General features: G+C 41.6%; 1 protein-coding gene and 1 long non-coding RNA gene across 2 annotated transcripts; both read left to right on the top strand.

Annotated features, from left to right (window-relative positions):
• Positions 1–6,992: 6,992 nt before the first annotated feature.
• On the top strand, positions 6,993–8,285 carry LOC113626580 (histidine triad nucleotide-binding protein 2, mitochondrial-like). The gene is made up of 2 exons (XM_027118341.1): positions 6,993–7,512; positions 7,767–8,285. The coding sequence occupies exons 1-2, from the start codon at positions 7,425–7,427 to the stop codon at positions 8,168–8,170; spliced, it is 492 nt and encodes a 163-aa protein (XP_026974142.1). The 5' UTR covers positions 6,993–7,424; the 3' UTR covers positions 8,171–8,285.
• A 6,188-nt stretch (positions 8,286–14,473) lies between these two features.
• On the top strand, positions 14,474–20,266 carry LOC113626579 (uncharacterized). Its single transcript, XR_003435192.1, has 3 exons — positions 14,474–14,740; positions 15,565–15,673; positions 19,963–20,266. It is a non-coding gene; the product is annotated as an uncharacterized LOC113626579 (long non-coding RNA).
• Positions 20,267–22,168: the final 1,902 nt, after the last annotated feature.

Below are 22,168 nucleotides of genomic sequence, written 5' to 3'. Positions count from 1 at the left end.
GTGTGTGTGTGTGTGTGTGTGTGTGTGTGTGTGTGTGTGTGTGTGTGAGAGAGAGAGAGAGAGAGAGAGAGAGAGAGAGAGAGTGAGAGAGTAGTTCTGTCATTTCATTGGAAGCTGCCTTTGTGCTATTGACTGAAAATTTAAGACATTCTGCAAGAATCTTTTAGGATCAAAAATATATTTTAATGAACGCTCAAAGGAAATAAACCTGAAAGAAGCAAAAAGAGCTTTAAAAAAGACTAATACTCAAGTTAAACTAGTCTCCTTGGTTCCAGTCTTTACTGGAACGAATTTAGCCTGCACAGAGGACCAGGTTAGTCATCTGGAAGCAGCCTTGGACCTCTCACTCTCCTCCTTTGCTGAAAACCCCTCATGGCATCAACTGCCTCCCTGGGCTGTCAAATTCAAACACATCAGGGGAAGGGAAAAGAACAAGTGAGTGAGTGAGGCTGGATGGTTATGAGTAATAGAGGGTGGTAGGGTCTGTGGGAAACTGGAAAACGGATGTCTCACTGAGAAGTACTCAAATTCAGATTTTTAAAAGAAAAATTGGACCTGACCAATAGAACACATTTGTGGCTCAATTCATGCCTTAAACCACCTGTGTGCTACCTCTGGGCTGGCTCAAGTCCAAACATAATAATCTGGCGTTTAAGATTCTCTATGGCCTGACACAGTGCTGTGAACAGAGTAAGACTTCTCATGATCATTTTTAATGCAGCAAGATGTGGGGAAAGATCACTGGGCTTTGGAAGTCTTGGGATTGAATTCTGATTCCACCACTCACTGGTCCCTACAGCCTCAAATGAGTCATTTTGTCACCTCTAAGCCGTGTTTGTTTTTCATATGTACAATGTGGGTAGCAAAACCTGCCCTGCCAAGCTCCTTTATTTCCTAGGAAAATAAAACGATATCACTCAGAGCTGTACCCCCAGTATGGCAGCCACTGGCCACATGGGGCTACTGAGTACTTGGCATAACACTGGTGTGACAGAGGAACTGGATTCAGTTGTATTCAATTTTAACTCATTTCCATTTAAATTTAAAACCTGCTTGATTTAGTTCTCAGAAAACTTTTAAGAATAGTTGGAATAACTTGAATTTGTCAATCTACTTTTTTCAGCTGTAAACTTTTATGGAATCTGAATGCAAATCAAATATTTCTGATGAAAATTCAGCATCTGAATTGAGAGGTCTAAATGTAATGTACACACTGAATTTTAAAGATTTAGTATAAAAAAGAAGGTTAAACAGCTCATTAGTAACTTTTTATGTTGACTACATGTTAAATGATAATATTTTGGACATACTGGGTTAAATTAAGTATATTGTTAAAGTAATTTCTCTTCTCTACACTTAAAAAATGTGGCTATTGGATATTTTAAAATATTGTATATGGCTCACATTATAGTTCTATTGAGCACTGCTGATCTACATGAAAACTTTTAATAAACTATGATGTTTTTACCAGCAGTAAATACTGCACAAGTAGGGCACAATATTTGTGAGAGTAGCAATTACATCTGTCTTGTTCCCCATCATATAAATAGGGCCTGGCCTTGTTCCTGGCACAAAGCAAAGGTGATAAAGATTCTTTGACCAAATAAATATTTAAATAGTTTAAATATTTATGAAATGAACACGTATTCAAATGGTATCTGTGTTGCATTGCCTATAAAATAAAGTGGTTATAAAATAATATCGAAGTTACTTCCAGCTCTAAAAGACAGTAAGACCTGACAAAGTAGATATCATGTAATACTGTGCAGTATGCTTTCATGCTATGTGTAGATGTTTAGTCTCTTTCACTTGGCTGCCCTGCTGGGATTTTGATATAGTATCTTTAAATACAATACATGCCAATGCAAGAAAGACAAGCAAATCTTCATTAGATGACAAGAAGTAGCTCATGTTACCAGATTCTGATTAAGAATGAGGGAAGCAACACTGACCAAATCAGCATCGATATTTTGGACCTGGTCCCCTTGTCTTTGTTTTGATTTTCAGTCAAACTACAGTTTTATCAGAATAATCATTGCTTTTGTAGGCTTTCTTGCCTACAGATTAGAGAGTGTTTTATGCATCTGAATATTCTACACCTTGAAGTGAGAATTTGCTCTTGGGAAGTCACATGCTTTCTTGGAGAACGAATTGTCACCTCACATTTTCCATCTGTCCTCAAGGAACTATGTTTATTTTTAGTGAGCAAGATAAACCCTAGAGGGATAGGTAGTAGATTCCCCCACTTTCTTTCATTTCATATGGAGGAGTATAAGATTCCCTTGATAATTAACATATCAGATTTCTGAGATCCGTGGAGCTCCTCTTGCAAGGAAAAGTGTGTATAATTGTAAGTTCTATATATAATATATGTATATGTTTTTCTGTTTCCATGGGAAATGTTACAGTATGATTTATTTGCCATATATGAAATTTAACATTTTGAAAGACTAACTTTCATTCTGTGGAATTAAAGGTGAGAAGCTTTACTGTGTCGTGTAATATCTTTGGAAATGAATGGCAACTTGGCATTTTCCTCTGCTTCTTACTGATGGAAGTTGTGAGGATTCCAGTGTTTTCCCCCGAGAGATTATCTTCCGTTGGCCGCCATCCTAAGTTTTGAGATGTTTATTCTAGAAGCAATTTAAACAAAAGAGAGGAAATGCCCTGGACTAGTGACTGCATGTAATCATCATGAAAAATGCTTGATATTGAATCAAAGGAGTGGAAGATGGTGTCCTGATTCCAGACTTGCACTCCCATCTCTGGGGACAGGACTCTTTTGGAGAAACTAGGATAAAAGGAAAGCATGTTGGGGCAAACATGGCCCATTTGTAGTGCATGTATTTCCTTCTTTTCTCCTTTTTATTGTCACCCTGTGAATGAAGAAACCTGGTGAGTTGTGAGCTAACACAATCTAAGGGATTTTTCCTACCCTGTGATGGTGTTCAGTGAGTTGTTTCTACAATGTTACTTAAATAAAAAAGAAAACACATGAGCATTAGAATGAAAATGGCTTCAGGCAGGAGTCATCAATTGATACTTAATCTAAAGGTGGAGGTTCGATGTAGAACAGAATACTTACATAATCTCAAGGTATCTAAAACTACAGAAGGAAAAAGTTATGCAGTAAAGACATGGGACAGCATTTTAACCAAATGATAGAAATTAACATCTCTACAAAGGGGCAAGTGGTATTACGGGTCCCAAGATGGGACATTTTGGGAAGAACACATCATTATGTAGTGTTCCAGTCCCAAAGGGGATCCATGAGCCTAATCACAAGGAAATATCAAATTGAGGGACATTCTATAAAGTAACTGAAAGGTTGAGTGATGGCTCTCAGGTTCAAGGAGATTGTAGAGTCATGACAACTGAATGCACTGTGGGGTCCCAAGCTGGATCCTTCACCCAAAAAATAATTGTTATGATGGTCATTACCGGGGACACATGATGAAATGTGTATATGGACTGTAGATTAGAAGAAAATTCTTAAATTCAATGTTAAATTTCTTGAATTTGATAGCTGTACTGTGATTACGTAAGAGACTCTATTCTTAGGAAATACACATTGATGTATTACAGAGTAAGACATCAAACATGCAGCATACAGTCACATGGTTCAGAGCTAATGTATCTATATTTTTGCGTGGATACACACACACACACTCACACAGAAAGAAAGCAGGGCTGCATTAAGCAAACATGGCAAATAACTAAAAGTTGTTAAATTGGTGGAAAGGGGGGTTTAGCATTTGCAACTTGAAATTTGAAATCGTTTCAAAATAAAAAGTTTTAAAACTAGAGCCCACCTCTCCACCACACACACATACACATGTATCTGTTGCTGTAAAGGTTTTCTGGGAGAAGAATTTAGAATACAAACAGTTTGAATATTAGGAGAAAAGTGTGAGGATGAGCCATGGAAGCACCTTCTCATAAATATTGTTGGAAGCAGTCTTTCTACAATGACAGACTCCAGGAATTCTGTGTCCATCAGGGTAATCCCACTAAAGAAATTTCAGATGGCTGCAAAGCCCTGAGAGTCCAGGGTGTAGGGTGATGAAGCCCTGGTTGGAAGGTTGATTTATGGCTGGCTTAACCTGCTTGTTACCGGGAACTTGCAGAGCAGCGGTCTGGGTCAAGGCGGTGTGCCCTGCACTGTCCCTCTGGAGGGAAGGAGCACGTGCGCTATCCTTTAAGTGTTACATTCCCAGCGGTTGAGGTTAGCCAACCATCTTCTCTTAGTGCATCGGCATGGCATGTCTGCAGTGGCTCTGCAGTCTCTCGTGAAGCACGTGGAAGGAAAGTTGGTTCTTCATGCAAGCTCTGGCATCCATACAGCACTCATCTGTGACTCACGAGATTTTAAGTGTGCAAGCTTGCTTTTCCGGTAGACTCCAGGCTGAGGCAATGCACCCATGTACACTGTTAACAGAGCCTTCTAGGAAGGGGGGTGGGGCGCTTGCTAACCAGCTCATTAGAGTGAGAGAAAATGATGCTGTTCTTCAACCAGTCTTAAGAAAAATCTCAGTGGGATCTCCCTTAACAAACACCTGTAATCTGGGGTTACACCAACACACAGTTAACTCTTTACATAGACCTTTGTCGTGCTCTCATAAGCATCCTGTGGAGGTTACACAGGAAGAAAAATCAGCCTTTTATTACTTAATCACATCACTCAGTGTTAGAGGTTTTCGTTATCTCATAAAATGCTTTCCAGGGGTAGGGAAAGGGGGTTTGGAAGAAAGTTTATTGACTTGCCTTGTTTCCAATTTCATTAGCTTTCAAACAAAAATACTGTGTCCTCTTTTTATTTGTTGATTTTAAAAAATATGGCTTTTGTGCATGATTGGTTCATTTTCAAGGCCATTTTGTTTTGTCCTAATATCAGTATGCTTTGAGAATTATTTTTCTTAAGTGTAAGTGGCATAGAGGGCTATAAATCATCCACATGTATTTGACTATGACAGTAATTGTTTCTGAGTGTCGTAGATCAAAAACACAGCAGAGGATGGAGCCAGTGTGGATCCAGCAAGCTTTCAAAGGTATTTGCTTTAAAAGAAAAATGAAGTCCTAAGACTGAGCCTTCTAGTTTTCAAAGTGCTGTGCAGAATTTCAACCTCATGATCTTTTATCAACTCTGAAGGGGGGACACGGTTGTTGTCTTTGCTTAGTAACAGTTTTAAAAGTTTCCATTTTTGTTTCCATAGATAGTGTTATGATTGTTTTTCTCACATGGTTTGAATTGTTTTACGGGGGGATCTCCAGTCAAGCTGGGGTGCAGCTTTTTCATTTTGTACCTCGAAAAGAAGTCAAAGAACAAGAGAAAAGGATTTTATTTTGTTTTTTCCACAAAGACTAGACTAGTGACACACCTAGGCCCAGCATGAAGCTTTCTAGCATGGAGTTCACTTTCCATCTGTATGACTTATTTGGCAGAATAATATGGTCCCAAGGTTTCTTTTCAATTAATTTATTTATTTAATTTTGGCTGCATTGGGTCTTCGCTGCTGCACGCAGGTTTTCTCTAGTTGCTGAGAACGGAGGCTACTCTTGTGCTGCGCAGGCTTCTCATTGTGGTGGCTTCTCTTGTTGCGGAGCACGGCTCTAGGCGCACAGGCTTCAGTAGTTGTGGCACATGGGCTCAGTAGTTGTGGCTTGTGGGCTCTAGAGAGCAGGCTCAATAGCTGTGGCGCATGGGCTTAGTTGCTCCGCGGCATGTGGGATCTTCCCGGACCAGGGCTCGAACCCGTGTCCCCTGCATTGGCAAGAGGATTCTTAACCACTGCACCACCACCAGGGAAGTCCTATATATTTTTTTAAGTTGGATAATTTCTAAATTTCTTTTATTCCTATCAGCCTGTTGTACCATGAGTGCCTCTCTCACGTGGCAGAAGCAAGTCTCAGCCGAGAGAGTGAGAAATAGGCAGAAGGCTTTCTCTTTGCAGACCTTCCCATAGAATACATTTTTTCTCATCACTACTCATAGCAGGGACAGAAAAGGAGATAATTTTCCTCCTCTTTCTTGTTTCATGTTCTGGCAACTGGACAACTTTCCCTTGGGACCAAAAGCATTAAGGCTGACCCTGTGTTTCCTCAACGTGGCAGATTGACTTTGGTTAAAAGAATCCAGTGAAACTCCCCTGGGAACACCAGGGCCACTAACTCTCTTTCCAAAATGCTGATTTACCTACATGGTTCCTCCATACACGGTACTTTTTTCCACCAGTTCTTTTAATGGCACTGAGCTCTGGCTGTATGGTAAACTATGTCCAGCCATTTACTACATTAAGAAAGAAGCAGGTATTTATTCCATTCGGTGAGGTGCTGATTGGTTGTAAAACGTCCTTGTAAAATCTGTTCTTGCTGTTAACCTCATTTGTATGAAGAAAAAGTATTTGGGATTTGCCAAAATTGCTGAACGCGGGGCAGAGCAGTTGCTTCGACAGCCTCATGTTTGTTGAATTATTAGAAAATCCTGAGCCTGCAAGAACCCCAGGAAGTCTTCTAGTATGTCCCTCTGGCTCTGGGTGAATCAGCCACTCGACATGGTCATGCATGTTACTGGGGCTTTCCTGTCTCATATCCATGCATCTCCTGGGAGCGAGATTACAAGACTTCTCTTTGTAACCTAATATGATACGTATCAACTTAGGCACCAAGAATTCATCCTAAAAACTAAGCTGACATCTTTCTGGACTGACTTAAAGCCAATTTTTGGTTGTTTTCTCCTCAGAGATAGAGAACTTTGATCTAATAACACTCCATATATTACTCAGCCACCCTGAGGGGCCAATCTCGGTTCCTTTAACTGTTTCTCTCCTCTGCTCTTTTCCAAATCTATAACCACTTTAGTTTCTGTCTTCTTTAAATAATATATTCTTTAGATGTCTGTGACTCATTTGTTTTAAGGTTTTTTTTTAATTGAAGTATAGTTAACTTACAATGTATTAGTTACAAGTGTACAGCAAAGTGATTCCGTTATACATACATACATATATATTCTTTTTCAGATTCTTTTCATTATAGGTTATTACAAGATTTTTTTAACATGCAAAATTTTGTGCTGCTTCAGCTCACGTTTCCACTGTTTCCTTCTTAACCTACGTGCCAGCTGTGCCTCATTTCGTCAGGCCAAGAATATACACGTTATTCTACGGTGGCACAGCCCTGGTGACAGAGATGGCTGCGAAAAATACATACAAAGAGAATAGAAAAAAGATCAGGCATATTAACCTGTGTTTCTCTGTCTAGAACACAGACTACAAAGTATATACTTAATAAGTGAATTCTGCATAAATAAAAGTTCATTCCTATGTTATTTTCCTTGCTGCCTGTACCACCTTTATTATTAATTTAAAAAACTTTCTTATTAAGATATTTTGAAATTTAAAAGCGATCCCGGCGCGGCCGAGGGGAAGATGGCGGCGGCCATAGTGCTGGCCGCCGGGCTCTGCGGGGCGCGCCGGGCAGAGGCGGTGGCGGCGCCGCGGGCGGCGCAGGTGAGAGGTGGCCGTGGGGCGATGGAGGGGTCCCGCGGCTCTGACGCCCTGCAAGGCGGGGGGCCGCGTTCCTCCCCGGCTCCCCACGGCGTGCGCAGCCCTGCCGGGAACGTTGCCCCTCCCGAGGCTCAGGCTCCAGGGCTGTGCGGTGAGGTCCGACTGGTGGTCGCAGCAACCTCTCTTAAAGCCTCGCCGCAGGAGAAACGAACCAGGACGACGGCCTGCACAGGCCCAGGCACCGAGGTCGACACAGGGTCCGAGGAGCTGCAGGTGTGACTGATGGGAATGAAGTGTCCAAGGCCCAGAAGGCAGCTCCTCGGGGAGCAGCTCCAACCATCTCCTCCTGGATCCTAGATCGAAGCCTCCCAGCTGACGTTCTGTATGAGGACCAGCAGTGTCTCGTATTCCGTGATGTGGTCCCTCAGGCTCCTGTGCACTTTCTGGTCATTCCTAAGAAGCCCATTCCTTGCATTAGCCAGGCTGAGGAAGAAGACCAGAAGCTTCTAGGACACCTTCTCCTTGTGGCCAAGAAGACAGCAAAGGCTGGGGGGCTGGGAGATGGCTACCGACTTGTGATCAACGATGGGCAGCTGGGCGCACAATCTGTGTATCACCTGCACATTCATGTACTTGGGGGCCGACAGCTGCAGTGGCCTCCAGGTTGAACCTACCAAATGACCGAGGACCTCAGACCTGGAAGCTTGGATGGGGTGGGGAAAAACGGCACCCTGTGATGCTAATAAACTTTCTCTCCCTCAATAAATAAATAAATAAATAAAAGCAAGCAATCTCTTTTTTTTTTTATAACCTTAGGATGATGGAATGTGTTACATTGGAGATTTTTACATTAATTAGACAACTTCCTTGGGGTAGAGAATTAGCAATTTGGTTGATCTCCCAATGACTGGTATTACCCAGGAGCTGTTGTGTTCCCCAGAGTAACACTGATAAAAAGAGACTACTCCCAGAATGCCATGGGCCTTTTCAGTTAAAACTAGGATGGGTGTAACTTCTTTACTTCCTGAAGCTATATCAGTTACAAATATGTGGAAACAGAGAAGATTAAGCTATTATGGAGAATTTTCTTCTGAATAATTCATATTATTTTTCCTGTGTAGAGCTGTTCATTCTCCCCATCCTCTAGATATAAACTAAATATTGAAGGTTCATTACATTTCTTATTAATATCAGAATTCTGACCATGATGTTAGCTTTGGGAACAGGATGAGTTTTTAGTGTCCCAATAAACAGGATGTAATAAAAATTTTATAAAGAGCCAACTGTTTGCCATGTACTTTGAACATTATGTTTCACTAATAGTGTTTTTCTATTTTTAACACTTGAGGGAAAGTAACTTACAATCTTAGCTTAATTATGCACGGTTCTGAAGTAAATCAAGATCATCCTTTCAAATCACGTGTTTTAGTAAAATTCGTCCTACTCTCAATACCCTCAATTTTTTTTTTTTTTTTTTTTTTTTTTTGCGGTACGTGGGCCTCTCACTGTTGTGGCCTGTCCCGTTGCAGAGCACAGGCTCTGGACGTGCAGGCTCAGCGGCCATGGCTCACGGGCCCAGCTGCTCCGCGGCATGTGGGATCTTCCCGGACTGGGGCACGAACCCGTGTCCCCTGCATCGGCAGGCAGACTCTCAACCGCTGCGCCACCAGGGAAGCCCAACACCCTCAATTTTAAATCAATGAAATTTTAGGTTTTCTTATCTTACTGATAAATGTCTTCCTTTCTGGAAGCTTTGCCGGTAAACTGGCTTTCTGCATGATTTGGTTTTCCCTTGTTGAATGCAGGGCCATCTTGCTCAGTAGGAAATGAGCTATATGAGAGCCAGTGGCAAAGGGGCTGATGTTGTTCAAGACTGTCTGGTTCAGGGAACCCCTGGACTATTTACATGTACTTGACCACTTGACTTGTCGATCTCCCCTGTTAAGTAACTCCTCTAGCACCCTGGGTATCTCTTCTCCTGTCATTTTCCTGGAAATGGCTTAAGGTTCTATGCTTTCTCATCTACATCAAATAATGGCTTGAACCTGGGCATAGAATAGATGGAATTCTATTTAAGTGCCCACCATTTTATCCTCATGTCTTCTCTTCCAAGAGATATGAGTCCCTGGCTTTTCATGGCAAAACATCCACAACCCTAATCTTCTCTTCCTTCCTTTCCACCTCCTTCACCCTTTTAAAACAGTCTTAGATAGATAATTTTTTAGAGTACCGTGCTATACAGTCTGAGTGCTTTAGTGGGGGAGGATTAAGAGGGACGATTTTAATTACTCAAGTATTTGTTGGGTGTCTACTGGATGCAAGCTACTGAGGTCAACTGAGGTCAATTTTTTGCATCTGTCACCTCTAAAATGGCAGCGGTAGAGGACAAGCTGAAGCAAAGGTGTTCTGACTTGGTGTACAGATGTTATTAGAGATGACTTCACAATGACATAGAGCACTTGGGACATAGGCTATAGGAAACAGAGCAAAGAAAGTTGTGTCCTTCAATGAAGAGTGACAACCATCCAAGAATGGGGGAACTCTTTCAAGACTTAATGAGGAAGAAGATAGAAGTGTCTATTGGCCAGGGCAGGTGTTTACCTGGTTGAACAGGCTTCTTAATATAGACAAAACCCAAACATTCAGGAAGACAGTGTACTGCTGCCGAGGTGATGGGACAGATGGGGCATAAGGAATCTTTTCACTTACATTGTCGCAAATGCTAAATCTCTGGAAAAAGAAATAATAGCTAGTGCTCATGGGGTATTTACCACATGGCAGGATTTATTTTCATCCTTTTATATACTATCTAATTTAAACTGCATAGTAACCCCTTAAAAGTAGGCACTATTCTTATTATTTTTCAGACAGGGAAACTGAGATACAAAAAGCATGAGTACCTTGCTTAAATCCACATAGCTCACAAAAGATGCAGCCAGGCATTCAGTTTCCATAGAGCCCTTAACCAGAAAGTGGGGCTGCTTGGGATCATGTTTCCTGTGCTACAACTTGGGAGAAAGAAACACAACATCTTTCTTTTTTAAATGTTAGTTTCCTAGAGAATTAGGGTGGTTTTATCTGCTTGAATATAGGTACCCAATCATATATGGGAGCGCATGGTTGTTTTTAATGAGTGTAGACATTTCCAGGGAATTAGCTTAGAAACTTTTCTGCCTATGAAGCTCTTGTAGGTGGTTTTGCTCTTCTAGAAAAACGTGTACTCTAAAGTTTGCAAAGCAGAGCCCTGGAGCTCCCCTGGGAGAGTGGAAAGAAGTTTCCTCTTAAGGTGATTGAGTGAAAGCCCCAGCAAAGTGGCATTTTATGGAAGAGGCTTGATCAAAGCCAGTGAAGCTGAGTATAATTCCTTAAATGTATCTTTATGTAAACAGGGGGGATTCAATACGATTTAAAAATAACACAGTAGAGTAAGTGAAACAATTGGAGATATGCATCTGATTCAAATCGAATTCAGCCACTGCAACAAAATTATCTGATGAGGGAGATTTTGTGTCACATGTTCAAAGCTTTCTTTAAGTCCTTAAGGGATATCAAAATAATCAAAGTGTTTTCTTTGCTCTTAGCTGTCTTGTGAAAGAATCATAAATGGTTAAAACGTTTTTATGTTGATCAGAAACCATAGTTGGGAAATGAAAAGAAAGTGTTTCTGTGGACAAAACAGGGAGGGAGGAGACTCGGTCCCTTATTACAGCCTTTCTTTTAGAACTGTAAAGATCTCTCTGCCTCAGATCCCGACTCCGGGGTATCAGAAGCTCCTTGGAGGAGTGTGTCTTTTAATGTGAAGAGAATCAGAATTGGAAAAGGGATTCCTAAACTTGACTGATCATTGTAATCGCCCGGAGTGCTTTCTTAAAGGTAGAGAGTTTCAGGCGCCTCCCCTGGAAGTTCTAATTTAGCAGGTCCAGAGTGGAGCCTAGGAAAAGGAATTTTAACAAATCTCCCTAGATGAGAGTCTTATAATCAACTAGGACTTGGGAGCCACAATCTAGTGCACACATTTTACAGATGAGTAGGCTGGTGCTTGGCAAGGATAATTCAGATACTCAATTCCTATTGTACAGGTGAGCTGAAGATGGAATTTCTTTTTATCCCCTTTCTTGTCTCTTTTCTATTTTTCCCTTCCCCCTCCTCCTCTGCTTCCTCCTTCTTCTTCTTCCTCTAGCTCCAGTGCTTTTTTCAAGTCACTGAGTACATATACATTGGCCAGTTAGGGATGAGCGTCGTTTGTGTGTGTGTCTGTGAATGTGTGTGTGTGTCTGTGAATGTGTGTGTGTCTGTGAATGTGTGTGTGCATGCCTAAGGTTGAGGAGCTCTCGGTGGAAGATGCTAAATATTGGGCTATTAATCCGAAGTGTTGTCAGATGAGTAAAAATCCCTGATTCTTGGAACTAAAATGTTTATCCTGTGAAAATATAATTATTTAGTGCACAGTCTCCTGGACGAAGTAAAACACACACACACACACAAGAAATAGGATACATTTTCCAAACAGCTGTTCAAGAAAATATTAAATTTACTTTCTCCAAGGCTTACAATCATGTAGAAGAGTCATGACTTACATGCTAGAAAAGATAATTAGACAAGATAGTGAAAAAGCATCCTTTTTCCTTGCATTTTTCCCTCCCCAATCCATTTTCTCCCCCAGTGGATTTTGAGCTCCTGAGGTCAGGGACTGTATCTTACTCCAACTTAGATCCCTAAATGCCTAGCCCAATGTCTAACGTATAATAACAATGATCATAATAATGATTTATTGAGCATTTATTTACTTATGATCCTATCATATAGGTACTGTTATAACCCCATATCCCATATGGGGAAATAGCTATGCAGATGCCATCTGGCTTTTTAGTGAGTGTAGAGGAAGCACCACCTCTAGCCTGGAATGGACAAGATGTTCAGGACCAGATGGGACTTTTTCCAAGGCTCAGGGGATGGGATGGGTCAGATGAAGAAAAAACTGGGGCAGAATAATGCCTGGCAGAAGGAAGGATTGCCAATCTCCTTGAGATGGTGGGAAGGCATCAAGGTGAGCATGCTTGAGAGTCACATGCAGGATGTCTCCTTGGAGGAGGTTTGGGCAGAGAGACAGTGGGAACTTCAATTGGAAAGGTAATTTGGGATGGACCCGGGGATGGACTTGAAACCTTGGTTGAGAAGCTTGGCTTTCATTCTGTCCACATTAGGGAGCCCGAAGGCTTTGAGCAGGGGTACATCATGTTATAAAGTGCTCTTCTAGGATGACTGTGTCATGAGCATGGGGAGGTCTGAGGCACCACAATTTGAAGTCCCTGTGCAAAGAAATAGGGAGATTTGGAGGAAACACCAGTTAAAGGGGAGAGAAGGGGATGAGCCTATCCTTGCCTTGATTGGGTTGGGATGCCCATGTCAGGTGGCTGTCTTTAGCAGGCAGCTGGAGGTATAGGGCTGGAGACACATATGGAATGTGGATTTTTCAAGCTGATAGTAAATGAGATCTCTGCGTAGGAGAATAAGCAGCAGGAAGAACAAAGGGTCCAGGGCCATATCTTGTGCACCTGACATATTTGGGAAGCAAATAGTTAAACAGAGTCTGGCATGTAATAAACATTTACACTTAATTAAAAAAATACCCTCCTGTATAAGATTAACTGTTTCATGTGCTCATCTCTTATGTGTGTGTTTATCCAGAGAGATTTTTTTCCTCAACTGCTTGCAAGACATTCCCACCAAGTTATTTGCCCTCTGGAAATCTCGCCAGAACCTCAATCTTAATACTATTTCCCTAACTTGGCTTTTTAATTTCCAAACTTGTCTTCTGTTCTGTGCCCCCTATTTCTGCAACAGCATCTTATCTTCCAGGCTCAAAACCCTTGACTTCCCTTTGTATTCTGCTTGCTTCCAAGGCCCAGAAGGTTGACCTCTTTGTACTACTGGTAAGTGCCCAGTCTCCTCTCCCACGCTGCTGGGCTTAAGTTTAGGCCCCCAGTACCTCTACCTGGGGATGCTGCAATAACGTCTTAATCCATCTTCCCAAGTTGACACTCCCCTCCCTTGAATCCATCATACACGCTGCTACTACCAGATTCATCTTTTGGCATCTGATCTTCTGACTCACCTGACCATCTTTAATCCTTGCACAGATTGAATTTGCTGACAGTAGTGGTTTTGTATGTGGTCTCCCGAATGAAATCTTGTCCAGGAAGTCTAGTAGGTCAACTAGATAAAAGCAGTCTGGTCTGGTCACACCAGGAGAGTATCCCGGATCATTGCCCATTCTGTATTCCTAACACCCAGAACTCAGCAGAAGAGATTTTGAATAAATGCCAATTTTCTGAGCCTCCTAGTCATGGTCCTCTGAAATCTCCTCCCAGCTTACTTTTCCATCTTATTTCCCATTTGTGTCCACTATGTCCCCAACAGTTGAGTGAAAGGGAACTGTTATTTCCATATACTCTGTTTCCCCACTTTGTATCCTCTGCTCATATGAATAGAATTCTCTTCTGTTTAGTTTACCCTCCTTCCATCTGCATATGTCCAAATCCTGTCTTTTAAGACTCACACAGGGAACTCTACTCAGTACTCTGTAATGACCTATATGGGAATAGAATCTAAAAAAAGAGTAGGTATATGTATATGTGTAATTGATTCACTCTGCTGTACACCTGAAACTAACACAACACTGTAAATCAACAATACACCAATAAAAATCAATTAAAAAAAGAAAAAGACCCACTCAAAGTCTTCCTCAATCAATTCCCCCCTTACCTCTAAGTAATTTCCATTCTCCTCAACTCCGTATTGTCCACTGAGTCTCTCCTAGGCATGTATCACTTCCTGTTTTATTTACTAGAATTATTTAGTGTCAGTTTTCTCTCCCCTTACAGACTGTGAGTGAAGTCCCAGAAATCAGGGTAATTAATGGATTTGCTCTCGTATTCTTTCTCAGGGACAGGGACATATCTTAATCTTGTTGCACACAGTTATTTGCTGAACAAATACCCGGTTCCTTTCTTGAAGGAAGGGATGAGGGCTTCATCATTACTGTGCACTTCCCATCATGCCTTGCGCAGGGCTGGGCTTACAGCAGACCTCGTATTGAGTATATAAAACTGGTAGGCACTTTATTTTACTTTGCAGCTGTAATATGCTTTCTTCCCTTTTCAGATGTCTTTTGGAAGCCACTTATGGAAGACCCTCTGGAGAGCCACAAAAGAGCAATTTGTTCTTCCAGCATGGAGGTAATGGGAACAATATTGGTATCGCCATTTTGTTCGTGGCATTCATAGGCTAAAAGAGGTAAAATGGATTTCAGACAATTAGAGGCAGAGTCTTAAAATGCCTTTCCTTGTTATGCCTCTTCCATCCTAGATCATCTTTCCAGTAAGTATTTTGTGGCATGTTCCTTTTGAGGTCATTTACTGCATGTGACTGTCTTTAGGGCAGACCTTCTGAAAGGGTCTGGAAAGAATCTGAACTAATGGTGTGGAACTTTTATAGTTATGCATCTCTAGCGAGGTGTATAAAGGGTTTGAGTTGAAAGAGTCCGAGGGACTGTGGCAATAAGCTTCTGGTAAGGGCAGTGGGAAGTCTGAAGGAATAAATTAAAGTACCAGATGCCCTCTACACTGCTCCATTTCTCAGCGTGAGTCAGTCCCAACTTCCCAGCTTGGGTCACAAGTTTATCTTCTCTAAGGGCTGTGAAAGCAGCCTCAGTGGCAGGGGATGATGGATGGAGTTGTTCTGAGGAAGGGTGTGTGTGGAAGATCTGTTGGGGTCTTGAAATTTCCCAGGAAGGTTCAAGAATTTCTTGTGGTCTAAATTCAGTTAATGAAAAAAAAAAAAGGGTGGGGTGGGGGAGGTTTGACATAAATCATTTGACTTAATTGTATACATTTCAGTATTATGTAGGAAAATTTGATTGTGAGTATGAAGTAATAAGGGGTAAGATTTTTGTGATCCCTATTTTTTAAAATTGAAAAGAAAACATATAATTAATTATTTCAATTAAAAGTGTAATTAAATGCAAGTTACCATTCCTCATTTATATTTTTTTCTCTTAAAGGCTTACATCTCTTAAAGCGCACAGGCTTAGAGATATGACTGTTCTAACCTGTTCCTCAATACTTTTGCTGTTGGAATTGCCCTCAGTTTTCCATTGATAAGAAAATCAGGTAATTTTCAATAATAACTCACTATCTTATGAAAATGTAAATAATGTGCATATATCTTGAACCAACGATTGGACATTTTATTGTCATTTCTTTGGTTACAATATTCATAGTAATCATATGTAAATGTTGGGCCTATTCATAGACACTACCATCTAAGAATGCTTAAAAAGACCTAGGAAATAAAATAACTGAATCTTGGTTGGAGGTGGAATTCAAAGATCTCTTAACATTTCAAATAGAATGACATCACAGTATTTATCTCTAACATTGAATATGCCTTATAAAGCAGGGATTAACAATGCTGTTTGAGTTTTATTGCTTGGTTTAAATTTCAGCTTCTCCAATAATTTATCTGTGTGAACTTGGTCAAGTCACTTAACTTTTCTGTACCTGAATTTCCTCATCTAAAAATAAGTACAGACCATGTCTGTATTAGTTAGCTTTTACTACAATAGTGCTGCGTGACAAACAGCTCCCTCTGCAGTCTCAGTGGTTTATGACCAGAAATATTATTTTCTTCCTCAAGAGTCTGTAGGTCAACTATGCAGCTTGTTCTAGACTGAAAGGTGGGTTCAGTTCTACTTCACAGATACCAGGCTGAAAAGGAAGTAGTTCTGAGAGGGGGATGTTAGGAGCATAAGAGAGGGAGCCAAACCATTGAACAATCCCAGTCAGAGCCTCCACTTGCATTAATTCATATTTCATTGGTCAAATAAGTCATAGGGCCAAGTTCAACATTGGAGGGCTGGGTAATTATGCTTTTCCCATGGAAAGAGGCAGGCAGAATGAGTATTTATTCACCAATAACATCTGCCTCACGAACCTAGTGTTGTTTGAGTGATAATTGATATAATACACATATAGTTCTTAGCACACTTGCTTGTCACATAGTAAAAGATCAATAGTATTCCTTACTATTACTTCTTATAAAAAGATGGTTCCATAAGTTGAAAGAAGCAAAGAAACTTCTGGAAACCCAGTTAGACCTTACTGAGATTCATGTTCCAACTTGCCCTTAGTCTCTCCTTTATGCCCTACTTCTTGCACTCCTCTTGTAGAACCTGAAAGACTTAGCAGTATGAGAGCAGAGGGGAGATGTTTCTATTTCTCTCTTCCTCATCCAGGCTGGTGCTCACTTGATCACTGGCTACTACTTTCATAATGGTCCCAAAGTGTCACAAATTTGATTTTCTTGGGACCTATGGTGGTGTGTTGTGAATCTCAGGAAGTATTTAACTGCCATTAATTTCCTTCCTTCCTTTCTTCCTTCCTTCCTCCATCTTTTCTCTCATTTCTTCTTTTTAAAAATAAAATGAGACTTTTATCAGATGAACAGATTGGATCTCAGTACTTACTATAACTATTGACTCTTATGAATGAATATTTCTTGGAGTCGTGGAAGTGGACACTGGTACAGTGTTTGGGATGCAAGATGTTTATTAAGGATTGGGAAAAAGAAGAAGTCAATCTGTGGAAACTGTGACAAAGCCTCAGCCAACCAGGCATGAGCCCTAAGCTAGAACAGCCTTCCAGAGCTCTCCTGAGTTGGGTCAAGACGAGCAAGCCTTCAAATTTCTTTCTAGACCATTCATTTGATGTGGGCTACCCAAAAAGGGGTGTGTTTGGGCTTGGGGACCCTGTGACTGAGGCAGACCCTGAAGGAGCTGACAGCTGGAGGCTGTGTGCCGAATGCATACCCTGCAACTGGACAGCAAGCCCTTCCTGAAGAGGGGTCTGTGTGGCGCATTTCCATGTCGACCACAAGTATCGATCCCATAGTACACATTCAATAATGTTGCTTATGATTATTATTGCTGGCTGTCATTGATATTTATGTTTATGTACAGCTTTGCTATCTCAGCCCTCTTCTCACCCACCTCCACCACTGCCCCCAAACAGCCTATTGCCCCTTCCTTGACATAAGCTCCAAGTGTGCTATTTTCTATTCCAAGGGCCATGATGATAGCAATTCCCATCAGGACCCTTTTGCTGTGAGCTCCTGAGAACACTCTGGCTCCTGCATTCAATTGAGTTTCCAGTCTTAGCTCATCTAAGTTCCAGTAGTAGGGCAGAAAAAAGTTTCTAGACTGAAGTGCTTCTCAAAGTCTAAGGTACACATGAGTCTCCTAGGAATCTTGTTAAAATGAAGATTCTGATCCAGTAGGGCTGAGGCAGGGCTGAGACTCTGCATTTCCAGCAATATCCTGGGTGATGTTGATGCTGCAGGTCTAGGGAACACTCTTTGAGTAGCAAAGTCTAGAACATTGCTCTCTAATAGAACTTCCTGCAATGATGGAAATGTTCTGTATCTACATTGTCCAATACACTAACCATTAGCCACGTGTGGCTATTCAATATCTGAAATATGGCTAGTGCGGTGGAGGAAATAAATTTAAATTAAATTAAATTAAATTTAATCTTGTTAAATGTGGCTAGTGGTGAATGTACCGGTTTAGAGAACAGGATCCATGGCCTATTTAGCTCGGAATTCCTAGGACATAGCCCAGGACATGGTGTCTCTCAATACATGTTTATTGTGTGCAAGGAACATGTTGGCTGAGGCAGGGAGCTGGGGTGCATGGGAGACACATTCAAATCTGTTCCACTTTATTTTTCCTGGAAACTGTATCTCGAGTGGTGTGGTGTGGCAAGTGGATAAGACCTCAGAGTCCAGAGCTTACCTGTCTGGATTTGAATATGGGCTCTGCTGTTTATTAGCCTTGTCATCTATTTTTTTTTTTTTTTTTGTGGTATGCGGGCCTGTCACTGCTGTGGCCTCTCCCGTTGCGGAGCACAGGCTCTGGACGTGCAGGCTCAGCGGCCATGGCTCACGGGCGCAGCCACTCCGTGGCACGTGGGATCTTCCTGGACTGGGGCACGAACCCGTGTCCCCTGCATCGGCAGGCGGACTCTCAACCACTGTGCCACCAGGGAAGCCCAGCCTTGTCATCTTGATCCCTGTGCCTCACTCTCCTCATCTGTAAAATGCAAATAAAGGTATACCCCTTTTATTGTGCTTCATTTTAGTGCACCTCGCAGATGCTACATTTTTTACAAATTGAAGGTTTGTGGCAACTCTGCGTCGAGCAAGTCTATTGGCGCCACTTTTCCAACAGCATTTGCTCACTTTGTGTCTTTGTGTCACATTTTGGTAATCCTCACAATATTTTAAAGCTGTTCATTATCATTCTACTTGTCATGGTGATCTGTGATCAGCGATCTTTCTTTTAAATTAATTTTTATTGGAGTATAGTTGCTTTACAATGTTGTGTTAGTTTCTGCTGTTCAGGAAAGTGAATCAGCTATACGTATACATATATCCCCTCTTTTTTGGATTTCCTTCCCATTTAGGTCACCACAGAGCATTGAGTAGAGTTCCCTGTGCTATACAGTAGGTTCTCATTAGTTATCTATTTTATACATAGTAGTGTATATATGTCAATCCCATTTTCCCAATTCATTCCCCCCCTCCCCTTCATTTCCATATGTCCATTCTTTATTTTTCTTTTTTAACATCTTTATTGGAGTATAATTGCTTTACAAGGGTGTGTTAGTTTCTGCTTTATAACAAAGTGAATCAGCTATACATATCCCCATATCTCCTCCCTTTTTCTTCTCCCTCCCACCCTCCCTATCCCACCCCTCTAAGTGGTCACAAAGCACCGAGCTGATCTCCCTGTGCTATGCGGCTGCTTCCCACTAGCTATCTATTTTACATTTGGTAGTGTATATATGTCACTCTTTACGTCTGTGTCTCTATTTCTGCTTTGCAAATAAGTTCATCTGTATAATTTTTCTAGATTCCACATAAAAGAGCTATGATACGATATTTGTTTTTCTCTTTCTGTGATCAGTGATCTTTGATGTTACTACTATGACTCACCGAAGCCTCAGTGGACGGTTAGCATTTTTTAGCAATAAGGTATTTTTTAAGGAAGGTATGTTCATTTTTCTAGACATGATGCTGTTGCACACTTAATAGGCTACATATAGTGTAAACATAACTTTTACATCCCTGGGAAACTAAAAGATTTGTGTGACTCACTTTGTTGTGATATTTGCTTTATTATGGTGGTCTGGAACTGAACCCACGACATCTCTAAGGTGTGCTTATGAAATAGTGTGTCTCTTATAGGATTGTGGGTGTGCATGGAATGATTTAAACTGTGTGAAGTTCTTAGAAGAGCTCCTGGAACATGCCAAGTTCTCTCATGTACACGTGGTCTTACCAAGACCAACCCCACCTGGGTTAAGCCCTCATGCATCTTGTCCTTCTTTTCACCTTTCAGAAAAGCTGAGCGACTCCTTGAGCTCCACGTCCTCGGGCAGAAGGGTTTCTTTCATGTTGCTGATGCTACTTTGGGACAACTCAGTCTGCTTGTGTTGTTAAGCCAGAAGAATTTAACCTAAACCTCCATCCCTTCATGGAGCCAGTTCACCAAAGTGTCTGGTGTGAGGGGGAGAAGAGAGCTGCTGAAACAATGAGGTCAACCCTCCGAACCAAACAGGGTAATGCTAGCTGGCCCGACAGAAGATACGACTGCTAGGAAATTCTGCACCCATGTTTATACAAAACCAAGCAGGAAATGTTTGCCAATGGAATAAATAAAGGAGCTTTCTGGTTACATAATGTTTTGTTGTGCCCCAGTTTGAGGCTGTTTTGGAATCGTGGCTTGGTCTAAGGTTTGAAGTTTGGAGCTCAGGGTGCCCATCTCCTCTTTTGTTGCTTTGTTCTTGATACTTGAAATGTTACTCTTCTCCAGTTCCTCGTGGCCTGAGTTAAAGCTGGACCTGAATGTGACTTCATTGCTTTGCTTAAGACAGCCCTCATGATCTACTCTGTTTCTGAACCAATGACCCGGGGAGAGATTTGGAATGGGCAGGGGGTGATGGGCTATGGGTCGTGGGGCTCAGAGCCAGTGATCCCATAGACCTAGAGAAAGGAAAAGCTCTACTGTGTTTGTTGAGATCCGGCTATGTGTCCAACATTCTGCTAGGCATGGTCTGAGGCTCCCACCATAACCTTGCAGTGTAGGCAGTTATGATCCAGAGATGTGGAGTTGTTTGTAAGTAACTCAGAAGTTAGAGTGAGTTACGCTCCTGAGTCTCTGCTTTCCCCCTTCTGTTACACTGCCTTTCCTGGACTAGAAATTAAATAGATATTTCAACTCAGTTGCCTAAGTTTCCCTGTGTAACCCAGGAAAATAAAGTGTATTCTCACCTGGAAGAAAAACAAAATCTGGTTGTAAAAAATCAAAGAAAATCCTCAGGATTCAACACAATTTAATTTGTCTAGAACATGCACATTTATTACAGTAAGTTTTGAACTTCTCACTACCTTGGAAAGGAGACAACTTTTTCCGCCCCCCAGTACATATTTCATAAAGGCATTTACTGAGCACCTGCTGGTTGCAATGTCTGCCTGTCAGTCCTAGAGGGCAAGACAGCAAAGTGCAAAGTCCTAACACAGTTCTGACAGTTTGGGAAGCTTGGTGAAACCCATTTTACTGTCTTAAGCCTCAATTTGCTTAAGTATAAAGCATTGGTATTCAGGAGCCCCCTGAAGTTCTAGGGTATGGTGAACTTGGCTGAGCAATTAGGCCCTCAGAGAGAAAAACTCTACTCTCTGGTCTCTTATCTCTTGGGGAGGCTCCTATAGTTCATTCAGAAATTCTGAAAAAGTCAAGAAAACCTATCCATGACTGTTGCCCAAGTGCTCCTTTGGATCCAGTGGGGCTGAAGGAGAACTAGAGAAAGAGGCAGAAATGGAAGCTGCAATGGTATCTGATGTCTCTTGGGCATTTGCTACAACTCCAGCACTGTTGTAACTGTGTTACTTGGACTATCTTTACTCATTTAATCACTTAGTCCAGTGATTTAGAAGAGTGCATGGGGCATACTAGTGAATCTAGGGAGTTGAGAAGGTAGACGAGTGCTTGCAAATGCATGGGGGAGGGGGCTGTGTCTGAATGGCTGACTGCCTAAGTGATTTGAGGTTCACACTGGTGGCCCCTGAATTTCTGAGTAGGAGGGCCAGGGACCTGCAAATCAGTTGGAAAAAGATCTATGGAACTTGTCTTGAAGCTTCATTTGTTTGGCACGCACATTGCTTTCGCTTAGTTTGTATGTTTATTGGTTGCGGGATGTCTGTTAGTAGAGACTGTGGGGTCTGACCCCACTCACAAAGCTGTTCCTTAGTGTTGTCATTTGTCCCCCAGCAGAGCCTCTTTGTACCCGGGGTCCAAGTGTCTGAAATTGCATTGTCAAAGACTTATTCATTAGTGCTCTGCCCTTTCCCTGCAGGTTTGCTTTTTCTAAATTTATTTTTTCTTGAGGATTAATTTACATTCAGTGAAATGTACAGACCTTAAGTATACAGTTTGAGTTTTGATAAATATATATTCCCATGGATTCACCACCACTCAAGATTTAGAACATTTTCATCTCCCCATAAAGTCCTTTTTTTCCCTTTCTAGTCAATCCCTCCTTCTCTGC

The sequence above is a fragment of the Aethalodelphis obliquidens genome, unplaced genomic scaffold (assembly GCF_003676395.1).
Source record: "Aethalodelphis obliquidens isolate GAN/ISIS:26980383/991018 unplaced genomic scaffold, ASM367639v1 scaffold18, whole genome shotgun sequence".
NCBI classification, from domain to species: Eukaryota; Metazoa; Chordata; class Mammalia; order Artiodactyla; family Delphinidae; genus Aethalodelphis; species Aethalodelphis obliquidens.
Note: the sequence above shows the minus strand (reverse complement) of the source record. Positions and strands in the feature narration are given on the sequence as shown.

What these genes read in the sequence shown, in the direction of transcription:
- LOC113626580 (XM_027118341.1), top strand. Translation starts at nt 7,425, where the DNA reads ATGGCGGCGGCCATAGTGCTGGCCGCCGGGCTCTGCGGGGCGCGCCGG. An exon ending in GCGGGCGGCGCAGGTGAGAG is followed by an intron (nt 7,513 to 7,766) that starts GTGGCCGTGGGG and finishes ACAGGGTCCGAG; the next exon opens with GAGCTGCAGGTGTGACTGAT.